This window comes from Ranitomeya imitator, chromosome 3, assembly GCF_032444005.1.
Source record: "Ranitomeya imitator isolate aRanImi1 chromosome 3, aRanImi1.pri, whole genome shotgun sequence".
Taxonomy (NCBI): Eukaryota; Metazoa; Chordata; class Amphibia; order Anura; family Dendrobatidae; genus Ranitomeya; species Ranitomeya imitator.
Window position 1 is genome coordinate 797,402,571 of NC_091284.1, and position 16,174 is coordinate 797,418,744.

The 16,174-nt window shown below is 46.3% G+C and overlaps 1 protein-coding gene across 1 annotated transcript in view; it reads left to right on the forward strand.

Annotated features, from left to right (window-relative positions):
- The window catches only part of DYNC2H1 (dynein cytoplasmic 2 heavy chain 1), a 552,714-nt gene that overhangs the window by 258,206 nt on the left and 278,334 nt on the right, over positions 1 to 16,174 (forward strand). The window contains exon 70 of the mRNA XM_069759211.1: positions 684 to 773. Within this exon, the coding sequence (XP_069615312.1) occupies positions 684 to 773 (90 nt within the window). The remainder of the gene's footprint in view (positions 1 to 683; positions 774 to 16,174) is intronic.

Below are 16,174 nucleotides of genomic sequence, written 5' to 3' on the forward strand. Positions count from 1 at the left end.
TAAAGTCCTTCTAATTATTGCAGGAGTTTGTGAATTCAGACACCCGAGCATGCTCAGATAACGCCTTATCTGAGCACGTTCGCTCATCACTATTCCTGAGCCCTGGCTGCTGGTTATACATGTGCTGCTGCATATTCCTGCATTATATATTCCTACATTACGTCCTGGCAGCACCATTATACCATCATACGCTGCACAAAGCGCCAGGAATAAAGAGCTGAAATGTTCATGTTAGTGACAAAACGACTTCTAATAGAAGTAGGACAGACATTGGATCAAAACTCCCTCTGATTCCTCCAATTTCTTGTTTCCGACATTTGTGCAAGTCAGCATCACCTTGGAAGGCTGTCAGGGGGATAAACCCATCTGTAACGACTGGTTGTTCTGGTGACTTAACGTTCTAGACAAGAGGTTAAGTGCACGTCACATAGAAGTGTGAAATGAAATATGCAAATTCTATCATTCATAAATGGCTTCTGATCAGCAGGAAGAAATGTAGCGTGTGATTATTTTTTGGGTGATTATTTTTTTCTTTATATTATGTTTAACCACATTGTTATTATATCATCCACCCATCCATCATCCACGGATGCACCCACATATGTGACCACATATTACACCTTTCTAGGACAAGCAGGGTAAATGTTCTGCGTTGCTTCTAATGTTGATTTTCCCTTTGTTAGGTCTCTGGAGGTACTGAATTAAGGATCAGGGCTCTGATAGATGCTTTGAAGCACACGGTCTACGAGTACGTGTGCCGCTCATTATTTAAGGTAAGCCTGGTCGGGATATTTGCAGAACCTCACAGTTACAATATCCCCTAAATCGCCATCTATTCTTATGTAATTAAAGGGACCCTGTCGTGTTACACATGCAGTCTGATCTGTGCACAGCACGGAAGCTGAGCAAATATAGGATTGTCGGAAAGATTCACTATAACTTGTGTTTTTTTTTTTCATTGAAATCGCTGGTGATTTTATATCAGTCCAGTGGGCGGTCCTACTAATGATTGACAGCTCCCTGAATGCGCTGTCATAGAGGGAAGACTGTCAGTCACTGATAGGACCGCCCACTGGACTCATGCACACAAACACCAGGGATTTCAATGAATGAAATACAAGTTGTACTGAATCTTTTCCAATAATCCTTTACATCATTCTTCTCCGCTTCCTGCTCTCTATATAATGTACATCACTCGGACCCAAAGTACAGTCATAAGAACAGAAAGACTTGGCATGTAGATATATACCAGCCCAGTACTTCTCTACGCTGGTCTTTGGTACTGGACATTTCTATATACAGTAGAAAAAAATACCCAAAATGTCTCCTGTACATACACATTAAAGCTAAAGCCATAATGTGTGTACATAAATATATCAATTGTATAGGACAGTTGCACTTTAAAGGGTTATTCCCATCTCCAAGATCATATCCCAATATGTAGTAGATGTAATAATAATATAATATTACCAAATACCTCCAAATTGAAATGTAGTATAGTTCTTCTGATTCACTATATCGCTTATCCAATGCACAGGACATTGCAGTAGCTTAGGTATCCACTCATATAGTGACTGATGGTTACATAGCTGTTAGTGGTCTTAACCATGGATCCCTAAGCTACTGCAATGCCCGGCACATGGGGTGAGCAGCATCGCTAATCAGAAGAACTATATTACATTTCTAATTGGAGGTATTTGATAATATTAGACCTTCTACATATTGGGATAGGATTTTGGAGATGTGAATACCTGTCTAAGGCGTTGAAAAGAAGAGTTTTTCAAGTGGAAACCATTGGTAAAGAAAGGTTGATCTTGATGGATTTAGGCCTTTTTTCAGCCTATGTAAGTATGTAAGGGATGCTCCTTTTTGGGGGAGTTTCAGGCTCTGCCAGGGGGTGGTTGTTTTCCTGAGATAGCCTTTGCTGTGAAGTATAGAGAGCGGGATCCTACGGAGTGGAAAGCCGCCCGGAGGTCGAGCAGGTCACGCTTCTCCGTTTGCGAACCCTGAAGGGGTTAAAGGACGTGTACGTGTCACTGTGACATTGCTGTGCGCTATGGTCATTTTCTGGGGCACTCACACAAGGATATTTCAGGCGGATCGTGGGCACAGTCCGCCTAAAGAAGATGCCCTGTACAGATATCCTTAGAGGAGTATTTTTTTTTTCTTTTTCTGAAGTTTTTCCCCTGAATCGTTTTATTCTAAAGCCTGAGCATATTTAACAGCAAGTCGAATTTTCCATTTTATTTGGCATTTTCTGATAGATTTTTCAGGTAGTTTCCATGGCTGAATCCATCTACAAAACACAGAGTTTTGCTGAGTTTTTGGAAGAGAAACTACTCAAAGGCGTTCAAACGCCAGAAGTTTTGATTGAGAAGTTGGACAGTTTCAGCTCTGGGAAAAAAAAAAAAAACCACACTGACTCTTTCAAGGAGGATTTGGAGCTGAAAACGAGCGGAAACTCTTCAAATCCTCCTCAAAAACTTGGAGGTTCTGCTCAGTTCCTGCTCTAAAAAAATCACCAAAAAGACTTTCCAATAGAATGGAGAACTTCCATCAGGCTTATACCGCCGCGTCCTGGTGATTTATTCCTTTCTTGGCTTAAATGGAAGAACTAAAAAAAAGCAACAACAAACAAAACCCTTTTCTTTTTCCTTAAATGCTATCTTTAAGCCATGAAGGAAAATAAAACCTCGGGATTATCTGTGTTTAGTGACCCGGCAGCGCCGGCAGATTATATATCTGGCCGCAGAATGAGGAGCAGACATCACAAGTAACCGCTCGTGACTCTATTACTGGGCTCCGCAGAGTTTCCCCCTCTCTCCACCGCTTCCTCCAGCGTAAATACATTTTTTGTCTTTTTTTTTCTCTATATCATATTATTTTGCAGCGTCTTTTCAGTTTTTTTTTTATTATTATTTTTCTTTCCCGACACGGCACGCTGGACACAAGGATAAGAGCCATTTCTTGTCAATTCTCGCCGGTTATCCAGACTTAAAAGCGCACCCGGGAGGTGTTCATTTCCCAGCGGTGCCAAGTTGTTGCTTTTTTTCTTCCCCCCACTCCTTTTTATAGTTTTCTCTAGCGCTATAGATAACGCTAAAAATAAAGAAAGGAAAAAAAAAAGCCAAGCGTAGCACGTCCTTCCCGGACAAGGGCAGCGGCTCGCAGGCACGGCTAGATGAGCCACGCTTGGCATTTACAGGGGTCTACCCTTATATTTAGAATTAATTGAGAATTATGTGTCTTTTGCATGTGTAATTAGATGATAAAGCAGATGTCAAAGCTTAATAGGAGCGAAATGGGAGCATTTTAATGTTCATTAGTTGTACACTTTAGCAAATCATTTATTTATTTTCCGCCCAGAATGGTTCTGATTAACGCAGATCTCGCGGAGGGGAGTCGATTTTTTAATTTAAGCTCAAGGTGACTTAGTTAAAGTGATGCTAAAGGTAAAAAAAAAAAATAGAAATTAAAAATCAGCCAAAAAATGCAAGGAGGATAAATATTTTACTAGAAATCACTATAATGTTGCACCAAATTATATACAGCATCACGTTGTACCTTCTTCGGAGCCCAAGGCCTTGTTCAGACATCAGTGGTTATTTCCATACTCCGAGTTTTTGATCAGAATGTCATCAGAGTTTGGTCAGTTTCCATTTTTTTACCATCAGTTTCATCAGTTTTTCACTGATTGATTATTAAAAACAAAAAACCTGAAGAAGGTTTCTCAACCTGCTCATATCAAATAGTCCGTGAAAAATGGACAGCATTAGGATGGTGTCGGACGGCTGTCCAATTATTTAACAGACTTGCTGTCACGATTTTGTTGTCAGATGTCTCAAGACCAGGGCCTCTTTTTCTGTCCTTGATGCTAGGGGCGCCCTAATGCTGCTTCTAATGGTGAAGATACCAGGGCCACATACCTTGCTCTAGCTCCTGAATTCGCCCTCAGTCAGCCAGGGTAGAGGTCAGTAGTAGTGAACCATAATATACCAACCAGTCTAACAAGGTGATAGAAACTGGGGCAAAGGAAAACCCCAGTCATACAAATATGCATTGGGGAGTGGAGGATGGGGTAAAACCAAAGTAGAAGAAGGAAGGCAATTAGTACACAACCAAAATCTAGCATCAGTCTCCGATAAATACAACAATTGCCTTCTCAAACAACAACAACAAACCATCATCTCCTAACCATGCAGCATAAGCTAGATCTGGCAATGAGTGCTTGCCAGGACCCAGAATATATAGGAGAGGGGAGTGGCTAACACTGAACAGCTGAGAGCCTTAATGCAGGAAAGATTCCCAGAGCTCTCTCCTGAGCAGGTTAACTTCTATACTGCTAAAAGAAACCTGCCCTGTTTAATATGAAGGTGAAGTGCTTCTAAACAATGCAGGAATAGGAGAAATCACACTGTGGTCTTCTGGCTCTTCTCTGTCGCGGTAAACCCATGACACTTGCATTAGTGAGTGTGATCCCAGACTTGGCCGAAATCTCCCATGGCTCCGTCATTTGGTGCCGACCACTCAGTCTGCAAAAATACACAGACATGTGAGCAGCCCCATAGACAATAATTGGTATGAGCAAAGGAAAACGACCCCCTAAATAGTTCAAATACAAAAATGAAAATCTTTATTTATTTTGCACAGGAAAATACTATCAAAAAAGTAAAAAAACACACATATACAGTGGGGCAAAAAAGTATTTAGTCAGTCAGCAATAGTGCAAGTTCCACCACTTAAAAAGATGAGAGGCGTCTGTAATTTACATCATAGGTAGACCTCAACTATGGGAGACAAACTGAGAAAAAAAAATCCAGAAAATCACATTGTCTGTTTTTTTATCATTTTATTTGCATATTATGGTGGAAAATAAGTATTTGGTCAGAAACAAACAATCAAGATTTCTGGCTCTCACAGACCTGTAACTTCTTCTTTAAGAGTCTCCTCTTTCCTCCACTCATTACCTGTAGTAATGGCACCTGTTTAAACTTGTTATCAGTATAAAAAGACACCTGTGCACACCCTCAAACAGTCTGACTCCAAACTCCACTATGGTGAAGACCAAAGAGCTGTCAATGGACACCAGAAACAAAATTGTAGCCCTGCACCAGGCTGGGAAGACTGAATCTGCAATAGCCAACCAGCTTGGAGTGAAGAAATCAACAGTGGGAGCAATAATTAGAAAATGGAAGACATACAAGACCACTGATAATCTTCCTCGATCTGGGGCTCCACGCAAAATCCCACCCCGTGGAGTCAGAATGATCACAAGAACGGTGAGCAAAAATCCCAGAACCACGCGGGGGGACCTAGTGAATGAACTGCAGAGAGCTGGGACCAATGTAACAAGGCCTACCATAAGTAACACACTACGCCACCATGGACTCAGATCCTGCAGTGCCAGATGTGTCCCACTGCTTAAGCCAGTACATGTCCGGGCCCGTCTGAAGTTTGCTAGAGAGCATTTGGATGATCCAGAGGAGTTTTGGGAGAATGTCCTATGGTCTGATGAAACCAAACTGGAACTGTTTGGTAGAAACACAACTTGTCGTGTTTGGAGGAAAAAGAATACTGAGTTGCATCCATCAAACACCATACCTACTGTAAAGCATGGTGGTGGAAACATCATGCTTTGGGGCTGTTTCTCTGCAAAAAGGCCAGGACGACTGATCCGGGTACATGAAAGAATGAATGGGGCCATGTATCGTGAGATTTTGAGTGCAAACCTCCTTCCATCAGCAAGGGCATTGAAGATGAAACGTGGCTGGGTCTTTCAACATGACAATGATCCAAAGCACACCGCCAGGGCAACGAAGGAGTGGCTTCGTAAGAAGCATTTCAAGGTCCTGGAGTGGCCTAGCCAGTCTCCAGATCTCAACCCTATAGAAAACCTTTGGAGGGAGTTGAAAGTCCGTGTTGCCAAGCGAAAAGCCAAAAACATCACTGCTCTAGAGGAGATCTGCATGGAGGAATGGGCCAACATACCAACAACAGTGTGTGGCAACCTTGTGAAGACTTACAGAAAACGTTTGACCTCTTGAAATCTTGATTGTTTGTTTCTGACCAAATACTTATTTTCCACCACAATATGCAAATAAAATGTTAAAAAAACAGACAATGTGATTTTCTGGATTTTTTTTTCTCAGTTTGTCTCCCATAGTTGAGGTCTACCTATGATGTAAATTACAGACGCCTCTCATCTTTTTAAGTGGTGGAACTTGCACTATTGCTGACTGACTAAATACTTTTTTGCCCCACTGTACGAGGATATTACACCATGGAAAAACAGTACACTGGATGAACAATAACATTCCATAGATGCAGTCTGGCTGAACATTCTAAATCATGTCCCAATCGTTATATACATAATCCTAATTAAGTAGCCAGAAAATAAAGGCTTAATATTTAAATAAGTTATAGATTGCAATGATTCCTATAGACCAGGTATTCATGTGCCACATAATGGTTTGTTACCTCGATGGTATTCATAACGGCACAGACGGGATAGCGGAATTGGTGCAAACTAATACAAGACATCATCCATGGTGGTGGTAACAATACGGCTGCCAAGGGTATCTTGTTGTAGACAAGCTGTCCTATGCTAATAGGCAGGGATTTGTGGAGCCCACCAAATAAACTGAGAATAGTAAAATTAAAGTGGTACACTGCTATGCAATATTAAATGTGCATGTCAACAAATGGATATAATACCTCTGACAAGATAATAGTCTAATAGTAGGTGCGAATGCCATAGACTGACACCTCCTATTTAAAGTATAAGGTGCTTAGTGCTGAAAGATGGCAATATGCCAGTAAGTCAATATCTTGATCTTCCAGATGGCAATAGACAATATACCAAACCCAAGCATCCAGACCCACCGTGGTAATATGTTATCCAGTACTGCTTGACGCACGTTTCGCATCAAGCTTCGTCATCAGGGGTTCTCACACAGAAAGTTCTCCCGCAGCGAGCGGTGCTATCAGTGAGATGACCGGGGTTCATCAGCTGTGAACTCCGGTGACCTTTCTCATGTCAGCACTACAGGAGTGTTCTCACGCTCCTGTCTGTGTGTTCCGTCTGGCTTGCTGAGCGGTCGCATCATGCCACCATTTAACAAACCGGATGGATGTAGCAGAACTGGAGTTCTTTGTGGGACAAATGGACACAGACCACATCAAAGTTGAATATGCATGAAAACAAAGAGCCTTTTAAAGCCAAACATTGTAAAATTGTTAATGAAATCAAATTTGCAAATCATTTTTAACCCAAAACACCTATATTTGTTTTAACAAAAAAGTTGGACAGCCCCTTGTTTTGTATGTTGTGTAGCCTGTGTGTCTCCATAGTTACAGACTACATGCGGTACCTTATGTAGTCTGATCCTGCAGTCGTGACTTACTTTACTACCCAGAGCCCCTTTGCCTACAGGGAATAGACTGGAGTAATATGTGACTGCAGGGTACACTGTCAACAGCTCATACACAAAACTGTGGCATGTTTTCAATCACTTTATTTGAAAAGTTGTTTTAATGTTTAATTTAGATGCAACAATAGAAAATGGTTGCACAAGTGTCCACACCCCCCAAAGCTTCAGGAAATGTTTAGAGACCCCTGTAAAAGGGGCAGAATGCAGAAGCCTCACAGCGCATTCTTACATTGCATCTGCCATTTCCAGTCCAATCTATCATACTGTCATTGATTTCCCAGACTTGTAAATGGGATAGTTAACATTTAATGCGTGATACATTCTTACCTCCAGATTACTAATGTGCCGTAGCCAGAGCTGCGTTATTTTTATTTGTCTAATATGCCTTATTGATATTGCTTCATACTCAAGGCTGGGTGCAATACAGGTGTGTTATACAGTCATGGTCGAACGTGTTGGCATCCTTGAAAATGTTCCAGAAAATTAAGTATTTCTCCCAGAAAATAATTGCAGCAACTTGGTTTCAAACCCACCTGTGGCAAGTAACAGGTATGGGCAATGTGAAAATCATACCTGAAACCAGATAAAAAGGGAAGAATTTGACTCAATGTTTGCACTGTGTGTGCCATACCAAGCACGGAGAACAGAAAGCGGAGAAGAGATCTGTCTGAAGACCTGAGAACCAAAGTTGTTCAACAATATCAACAATCTCAATGTTTCAAGTCCATCTCTAGAAATCTTGGTGTTCCTTTGTCCACGGTGCACAAAATAATCAAAACGTTTACAATCCATGGCACTGTAGCTCATCTCTGTGAACGGCAGAGAAAAAAAATGAAAGGTTGCAATGCAGGAAAGTTGGGATGGTGAATAACTAGCCCAATCAAGTTTCAAAGAAATTCAAACTGTCCTGCAGGCTCAGGATGTGTCAGAGTTAATTGAATGAAATGGTAAGAGACCCAGAAGGACTCCACTGTTGACCGAGACTTAAAACCGCTAGACTGTAGTTTGCAAAATGTATGCAATTAAGCCAAAATCCTTCTAGGAAAGCGTCTTGTGGACAGATGAGACCAAGATAGAGTTTTTTTGGTAAATCACCTCATTTTATCGTTTACTGAAAACAGACTGAGGCCTACAAAGAAAAGAACACAGTACTTACAGCAAAATATGGTGGAGGTTCACAGATGTTTTGGAGTAGTTTTGCTGCCTCTGGCACTGAGTGCCTTGACTGTGTGCAAGGCATCATGAAATCCAAAGATTATCAAAGGATTTTGGGTCGCAATGTAGTTCACAGTGTCAGAAAGCTGTGTTTGCATCCTAGGCCATGGGTCTTTCAGCAGGATAATGACCCCAAACATACTTCAAGAAGCACTTGGACTTGGAGCAATTTGCAAAAGAAGAGTCGGCCAAAATTCCAGTTGAGAGGTCTAAATGTCACGACACAGTTGTCGGGTGACCTGGGAACAGGGGCTCCTCTCCGTCCCTAACACTAGGGGGGCACCCTTGCTCGCCCTGCTCCCCGAATACTTCAGATGGTGAAGATGCCGGGGCATCCACCCTTGCCTTCTCTCCTAACTTAGCCCTCAGTCTGTTCTCTTCCCCCACCTAGGGAAGAGGGGGGGGGGCGCTACTGTGCACAGCAGTACACCAACCCAACATACAAAGCAACACAGACTAGGTTTAACAGAAAACTCCAGGCATACAAAATATTCACTCACATGTAACAGAGAAATGCATCCAGGTGTGAATGTAGGGGAATAAACAAAAACATAGAAGGATAAGTCATTACCATGCATACAAAGCAAGCAACAGTCACTAATAATATCTCCTTCAACTATCTTTCTCATATGTGCTCCTCTTCCACCGATAGCCATACAGCAAATACTAGCTCTGACAAGGATTAGTAACAGAGCCCAGATTATAAAGGGAAAAGGAGTGGCTAACCGAGCTCAGCTGTGAGCACAGGAATCTCCAACATGACCAAGTAATCCCTGTTCTTCCAGAAGAAATAAACACATTTAAAATGAAGGAGAAGTGTTTCTTCTCAGCGCCAGAGTAGGAGAAATCCGACGCTGCGGTCTTCTGGCTCCACACTATCGCGATAACCCCATGACAGTAAGAAGCTTGCTGATGGTTATAGGAAGCACCTGATTACAGTTATTTATTCCACAGGGTGTGCAACCAGATATTACGTTGAGGGTGCTAACAATTTTGTCCTCCCAATTTTGCGGTTTTGTGTGAAATTATGTCCAATGTACCTTATTTTCTCTTTTTTTTGTGGTGTTTAAAGGGAATCTGTCACCACATTTGACCTATCTAAACTATTAATGTGTAACATCAGACTCCTTGTTTCTGAGAAATCATCTTTTATCACTTTATATAAGTGACCTTTTCCAGGCTCTGGGGAGGATGGTGCCTGGAGATAACTCTGCCCCCAAAGCTTGTTTTATTTCCAGGCACCATCCATCACAAAGCCTGGATGAGGTAATTTATATAAAGTGATAAAAGATGATTTCTCAGCAACAAGGCATCTGATTTCTCCTTCGCCTCATTGGGGACACAGGACTGTGGGTGTATGCTTCTGCTGCCAGGAGGCTGACACTAAGTAAACTTGAAAAAAAAGTTAGCTCCTCCTCCATCGTATACACCCTGACACTGGCTACCAGAGACTCCAGTTTATGCTTAGTGTCTCAAGGAGGCACATCTCTGGGTCCTGGATCTTTGGACCCGATTTTCAACATCTTTGGATTGAAGGGGCGACGGACCTTTTTGAGGGTCCGATCTCCCCAAACCATCAACGGGCAAGTACGTGCGATTTTTCTCCACGTATCCTTTCCCGCTACGTGGGATTCTTCACCAGACTTGACCCTGACCACCCTGAGGTAGCTAGACTCCAGACTGTACAGGTGCCCGTAGATGTCCGTGTGTTCCCCCCTGATTTCTACACCCCTGCGCGGCGGTGTTAGCTGGGGTGGTGGACGGTCCCTCTCCTTATCCTGGGGATAATGGAGATAGGGTTCCTGCACTGTCATTTGTTTTACCCCTTGCTGAGTGTGATGTGACAAGGGGGGCTCCTGGCATTACCTGCTGCTGCGTCCTCCGGGAGTGCGGTGCCTTTTTGGCTTTGCTGAGGCCGGCGCCGTTTCCTTCTCGGGCGGTATGAGCTGGGCCGGCGCTGCAGCATGATCCGGCGCTGCGGCGTTAGGACAGCGGCGCTGCAGCGTGATCCGGCGCTGCGGCGTTAGTACAGCGGCGCTGCAGCGTGATCCGGCGCTGCGGCGTTAGGACAGCGGCGCTGCAGCGTGATCCGGCGCTGCGGAGTTAGGACTTCGGCGCCGCAGCGTTAGGAGCAGCGCTGCGGATGTATGATGCGGCGCCGCTGTCCCCCCAGAGGCTTCGGCCCTGCCTGGCTTCCTGCGGGCGTGGGGCAGCTTCCTGGAGCCCGGGACTTCCGTCCAGCAGACCGCGCTGTGAGACTCTGCCCCCTCCGGCGCGTCACTTCCGGTTCCGGCTTCTCCTCTTTCTGAGGGGGAAAAATTGAAGCCCCGGCTTTGGGCCTGCTCCAGGCCGCAGCATTGATTGGCGGTCCCTCCCCCCTAAGGCCTGCTGTGCATATAAGAGAGCGCATTTGGGCTCCGCATCGTGCTTTCAGGATCCATCACTGTACTCGTGGGGACACAGGACTGGGGTAAGTGCTTCTCCCTCCATCTGGCTGAAGCATTCTTTTTGTCCCAGTCTCTGGCCCTGGGTATAGCTTTACGGATCATTATGTCTAGAAGGGTTAAGACTCACACTGTTCTTTTTACCAGTTGTGTATCTTGTCGTGCCCCTTTTCCGCACACCCAAAGCAATCGCCTCTGCGAGGCCTGTGACTCTGAACGCGCCCAGGAGCCTCCCCCTTGCCAGATCTCCAGTAGTCTCTCCGGCTCCGGTCCCTCAAGCAGATGCTGGGGCAACTCCGCCAGAATGGGTCACGTCCTTGTCGCAATCCATGGCGTCCCTTACTGAAGCGATAGGTCTCATTTAAGCGGGCTAAACGGGCCCATAGGGTCTTTTCCTCTCACCCTGAGTTTGAGGACCTGATTCGACGCAACCGGGAGCCCCGGACAAGCGCTTTTCAGGGCAAAGAGCTCTGAAGGCTAGGTATCCCTTTGCTTCGGAACTTTGTAGTAAATGGGCAGAAAATCCTTCTGTAGATCCTCCAGTGTCCCGTTTAGCCTCTAACACGTTGCTATCTCTCCCTAATGGCTCATCGATTAAGGATCCTACGGATCTTCTTATAGAGAGCTTGGCTCGTTCCGTCTTTGAGGCTTCAAGTTCGGCACTTTTTCCTTCCTTTGTAGCAACTTGGGTTGCCAGGGCTATGATATCTTGGTCAGAGTCGTTATCAAAGGCTCTCCAAGAAGGTAATTTGTCAGCTGAATTGGCAGAAATGTCATCTCAGGTAGCAATGGCTGGTAGCTATCTGATTAACGCATCCCTAGATGCGGCAGATTGTGCTTCTTCGGCTGCATCTAATGCTATTGCCATCAGAAGGGCCCTTTGGTTAAGGTCCTGGCGGGCTGATTCTACCTTTAAAAAATCACTTACATCCCTACCGTATCAGGGTGGTCGTTTGTTCGGAGAGAAGCTGGATCAGCTCATTTCTGACTCCACAGGAGGGAAGAGTAAGTTTCTTCCTCAGCAGAGGTCTAGACAGCCTTTTCGTCGCCAATTTCAGGCCCATTTTAGAACCTTTCGCAATGTTAGATGGGCCCCAGCATCAGGCTCTCCTGCGCAGGGTCGACCCAATCAGGACCGAGACGGTCGGATCCCTTATACGGCCAGCCAGGGGGGAAGAATGCGTCCCCAGTCCACTAGATCCAGAGGATCTAGGACTCAAAGATTTTCGGCTAAGTGACTGGAGGCCTCCTCTGGGTGTCTCCAACAGAGTAGGCGGGCGTCTACTTTTATTTCGCCAGGTCTGGCTTCAGGTAATCCACGACCGGTGGGTTGGAGAGCTCGTATCATCAGGGTACAAAATAGAGCTGGTTCAGCTGCCTCCTCCCCGGTTCTTTCCATCCCGTCTTCCCAGGTCCAAGCCTCTTCGTCAAAGCCTGTTCAATTCCGTAGAGTCCCTTCGTATCAGCGGTGTCATTTCTCCTGTTCCAAGAGAGGAAAGGTTTCAGGGCTTTTATTCCAATCTTTTTGTAGTGCCCAAAAAGGACGGAGTAGTGAGGCCTATCCTAGATCTCAAACTCTTAAACAGGTTTGTCCGCGTTCGTCACTTTCGGATGGAGTCTCTACGGTCAGTTATCGCCTCTCTGGAAAATGGAGGTTTTTTGGCCTCAGTAGACGTTCAGGATGCTTATCTACATATTCCCATCTTTCCACCTCATCAAAGATTTCTCCGGTTTGCCGTAAACAGTCTACACTTTCAATTCACGGCATTACCCTTTGGGCTGGCCTCCGCTCCCAGAGTATTCACAAAAGTCATGTCTACTGTAGTGTCCATTCTGCACTCCCGAGGTATAGTTATCTTGCCATACCTAGACGATCTGCTGATCAAGGGACCGACTTTTCAATCTTGCAGGGAAAATGTCGGCATCACTCTGGACACCCTTTCTCGTCTAGGTTGGCTGGTAAATTTAAGGAAGTCATCCCTACAGCCATCACGGAAGATCTCATTTTTAGGCATGATCTTCGACACCTCTCAGGCCCTATCAATCCTTTCCCAGGACAAGGTCCTAGCCCTTCAGCGGGAAGTGAGGAATCTTCAACAACCGTACCCTCATACGATTCGGTCTGGCACGAGGGTGTTAGGAAAGATGGTTGCAACTATAGAGGCGGTTCCGTTTGCGCAGCTTCATCTTCAACCCCTCCAACAAGCTATCCTATCAGTATGGAACAGAAATCCTCTCTCTCTCAACCGCAGGTTTCGGTTGTCTCTCCAGGTCAGGCAGGCCCTCTCTTGGTGGCTAAACAGCTCATCTCTACTCAGGGGGAAGCCCTTTCCCCCAACCAGTTGGCTAGTGGTCACAACAGATGCCAGTCTCCTGGGTTGGGGAGCAGTATTCTTTCATCACACAGCTCAGGGGCTCTGGTCTCCTCTGGAATCAGCCCTCCCCATCAATATCTTAGAGATTCGAGCAGTTCGACTAGCCTTGTTACATTTCCACCATCTTCTGGCAGGTCGCCCTGTCCGAATTCAATCGGACAACGCCACAGCGGTAACCTACATAAATCACCAGGGGGGCACCCGCAGCAAGGCAGCCATGCAGGAGGTAAAACACATTCTTCTCTGGGCGGAGAGAAATCATTCTGTGATCTCAGCGGTCCACATTCCGGGCGAAGAAAACTGGGCGGCAGATTTCCTAAGCCGTCAGGGTCTAGCCTCCGGGGAATGGTCTCTCCATCCCGAGGTATTTTTGCAGATATGCAATCTTTGGGGGACTCCGGACGTGGATCTAATGGCGTCCAAAACGAATGCCAAGGTGCCCAGTTTTGTCTCTCGGTACCGAGACCCCAAGGCAATCGCCGTGGATGCGCTGGTACTGTCTTGGAACCAGTTTCATCTCTCTTATCTGTTCCCTCCTCTGGCTCTGCTCCCGAGGGTAATCAAGAGGATCAAATCAGAGAGAGTGCCGGCCATGCTGATCGCTCCGGATTGGCCACGACGGACCTGGTATGCAGACCTGGTACAACTTCTCGCCGGGGTTCCTTGGCGGCTCCCCGATCGGCCGGATCTTCTATCTCAAGGGCTGATCTACCACCAGAACTCAGAGGTCCTACGTTTGACGGCCTGGCCGTTGAATCTTGGGTTTTAACTCAGGCAGGATTTTCTCAAGAAGTGGCTGATACCATGATCAGTGCACGTAAGTCCGTCTCGGCCAAGATTTATTATCACACTTGGAAGGTGTTCCTTTCCTGGTGTAGAGAGCGCGGGCTGCCTCCTCTGCGTTTTTCCGTTCCAAACATTCTAGCCTTCCTTCAAGCAGGCCTTGATTCTGGGCTTGCTCCAAGTACCCTTAAAAGGCAGATTTCGGCTTTATCAGTCCTTTTTCAGCGCAAGATTGCTACTAATCGTCAGGTCATGACTTTTTTCCAGGGAGTCGCTCATAAGGTCCCTCCTTATAAGACTCCTTTGGAAGCTTGGGACCTTAATCTGGTCTTAAGGGCTTTACAGAAAGCTCCCTTTGAGCCTCTTCAAGATGTTTCTTTCTTGGAAAGTCGTATTTTTAGTGGCCATAACGTCCATAAGACGGGTATCAGAGCTGGCAGCCCTTTCTTGTCTTCCCCCTTTCTCCTTCGCCTCATTGGGGGACACAGACCATGGGGTGTATGCTGCTGCCACCAGGAGGCTGACACTAAGTAATACAAAGAAAAAGTTAGCTCCTCCCCTGCAGTATACACCCTCCTGCTGGCTCCCAGCTAACCAGTTTTTGCTTAGTGTCCGTAGGAGGCACACGGACGGGTCTGCTATTCAGACCCAAAGAACTCTTTTTTACCGTTTTTTACTTTTTATTACGGTCGAATGGGGCGACGGATTCTTTCATGTTCCGATCTCCTCGAACCATCAACAGGCGAGCACGGGAGTTTTACCTCTCCGTATCCTCTCCTGCGACGTGGGAAGCCACTGCCTGAGCTGATTTTAGGGGTGACGGGCCCCTTCAAGGGCACCGATCTCCCCCCTCCCTTATCAGACGAGCACTGGAGTTTCACCTTCAGTATCCTCTTCTGCAGCCAGGCCTATTGCCGGACATTCAGCCCTGTCCACCAGGTTTTACCCTCGGCTGTACAGAGGCACCTTCCAGCGTGGCGTCCGAGCAGCCCCCACTGCATCACCACTGAAAAAGCGGATGATGGAAGGAGGCAGACGGTTCCTCTCCCCCCCTCTTCTGCAGGGATGGTGGATGGAGGCTCCCCAACCCTGCACCGTCCTATCTACCCGGGCACAGCTCCTACCTGCAGCATCTGCCACCCCCTCCATATTGGGGTAAGTGCTCTGTGAGATTTGGGTTTTCCGGCGGTCAGAGGAGGGCTCCATAGCGACTGGGTCCCCACAGAGCTTCGCGGCACTTTTCCCCTCAGTCTGCGGGTGTGCGCCGGCCGAAGCCATAAATTTAGTCCCCGGCTTCGGCCCTGTTTAGGCTGCATCCCGGGAAGCCCCGCCCACCGCTTGCTTCCTTCTAGCGGCTCCGCCCCCCTATTCAGGCGCTTCTCGTTCCAGACGAGATCTCGGCGGCCATCTTCTTCCTCCTCCATTGCGGTCACTATTTCTTCTGGAGGGGGCTGCGGCCGGCGGTTTTTCAGCGCTGAAGTCAGCGCTATTCCAGACGGGGGACTCAGAACCTGAGTAAGGTGAATCGCCCCAATATCCCCCCCTCCCCCCGGCACGCATCCCGGCAGCATTAAGGGACTAGCTTTCCCTGTTTTTTTATATACTTAAGGCTGCAATCTCTGGTGCTCCTGCACACTACAGAATGACCAAAGGGAGAGAATGAAAGTCTCCGGGTCCCAGACCTTATCTACTTCGTTCCACAGTATAGCTGGCCAATCAAATCTTCTGAGCGGGAGACTAGCAAGGGATCGTATCTCTTCTTCAGGCTCAACCAGCAGTGGAAGCATTGGCCAGGACAGTCTAGATCTAAGCGATCTTGGTTCCAAAATGGAGGGAATGAAAAGTATCTCCATTCCTGGACCCCAAACTTCTAACAACCTTTGACAGGGCCCTTTCATTTTTCGGATGGAGTTCCTCCGCTCAGCCA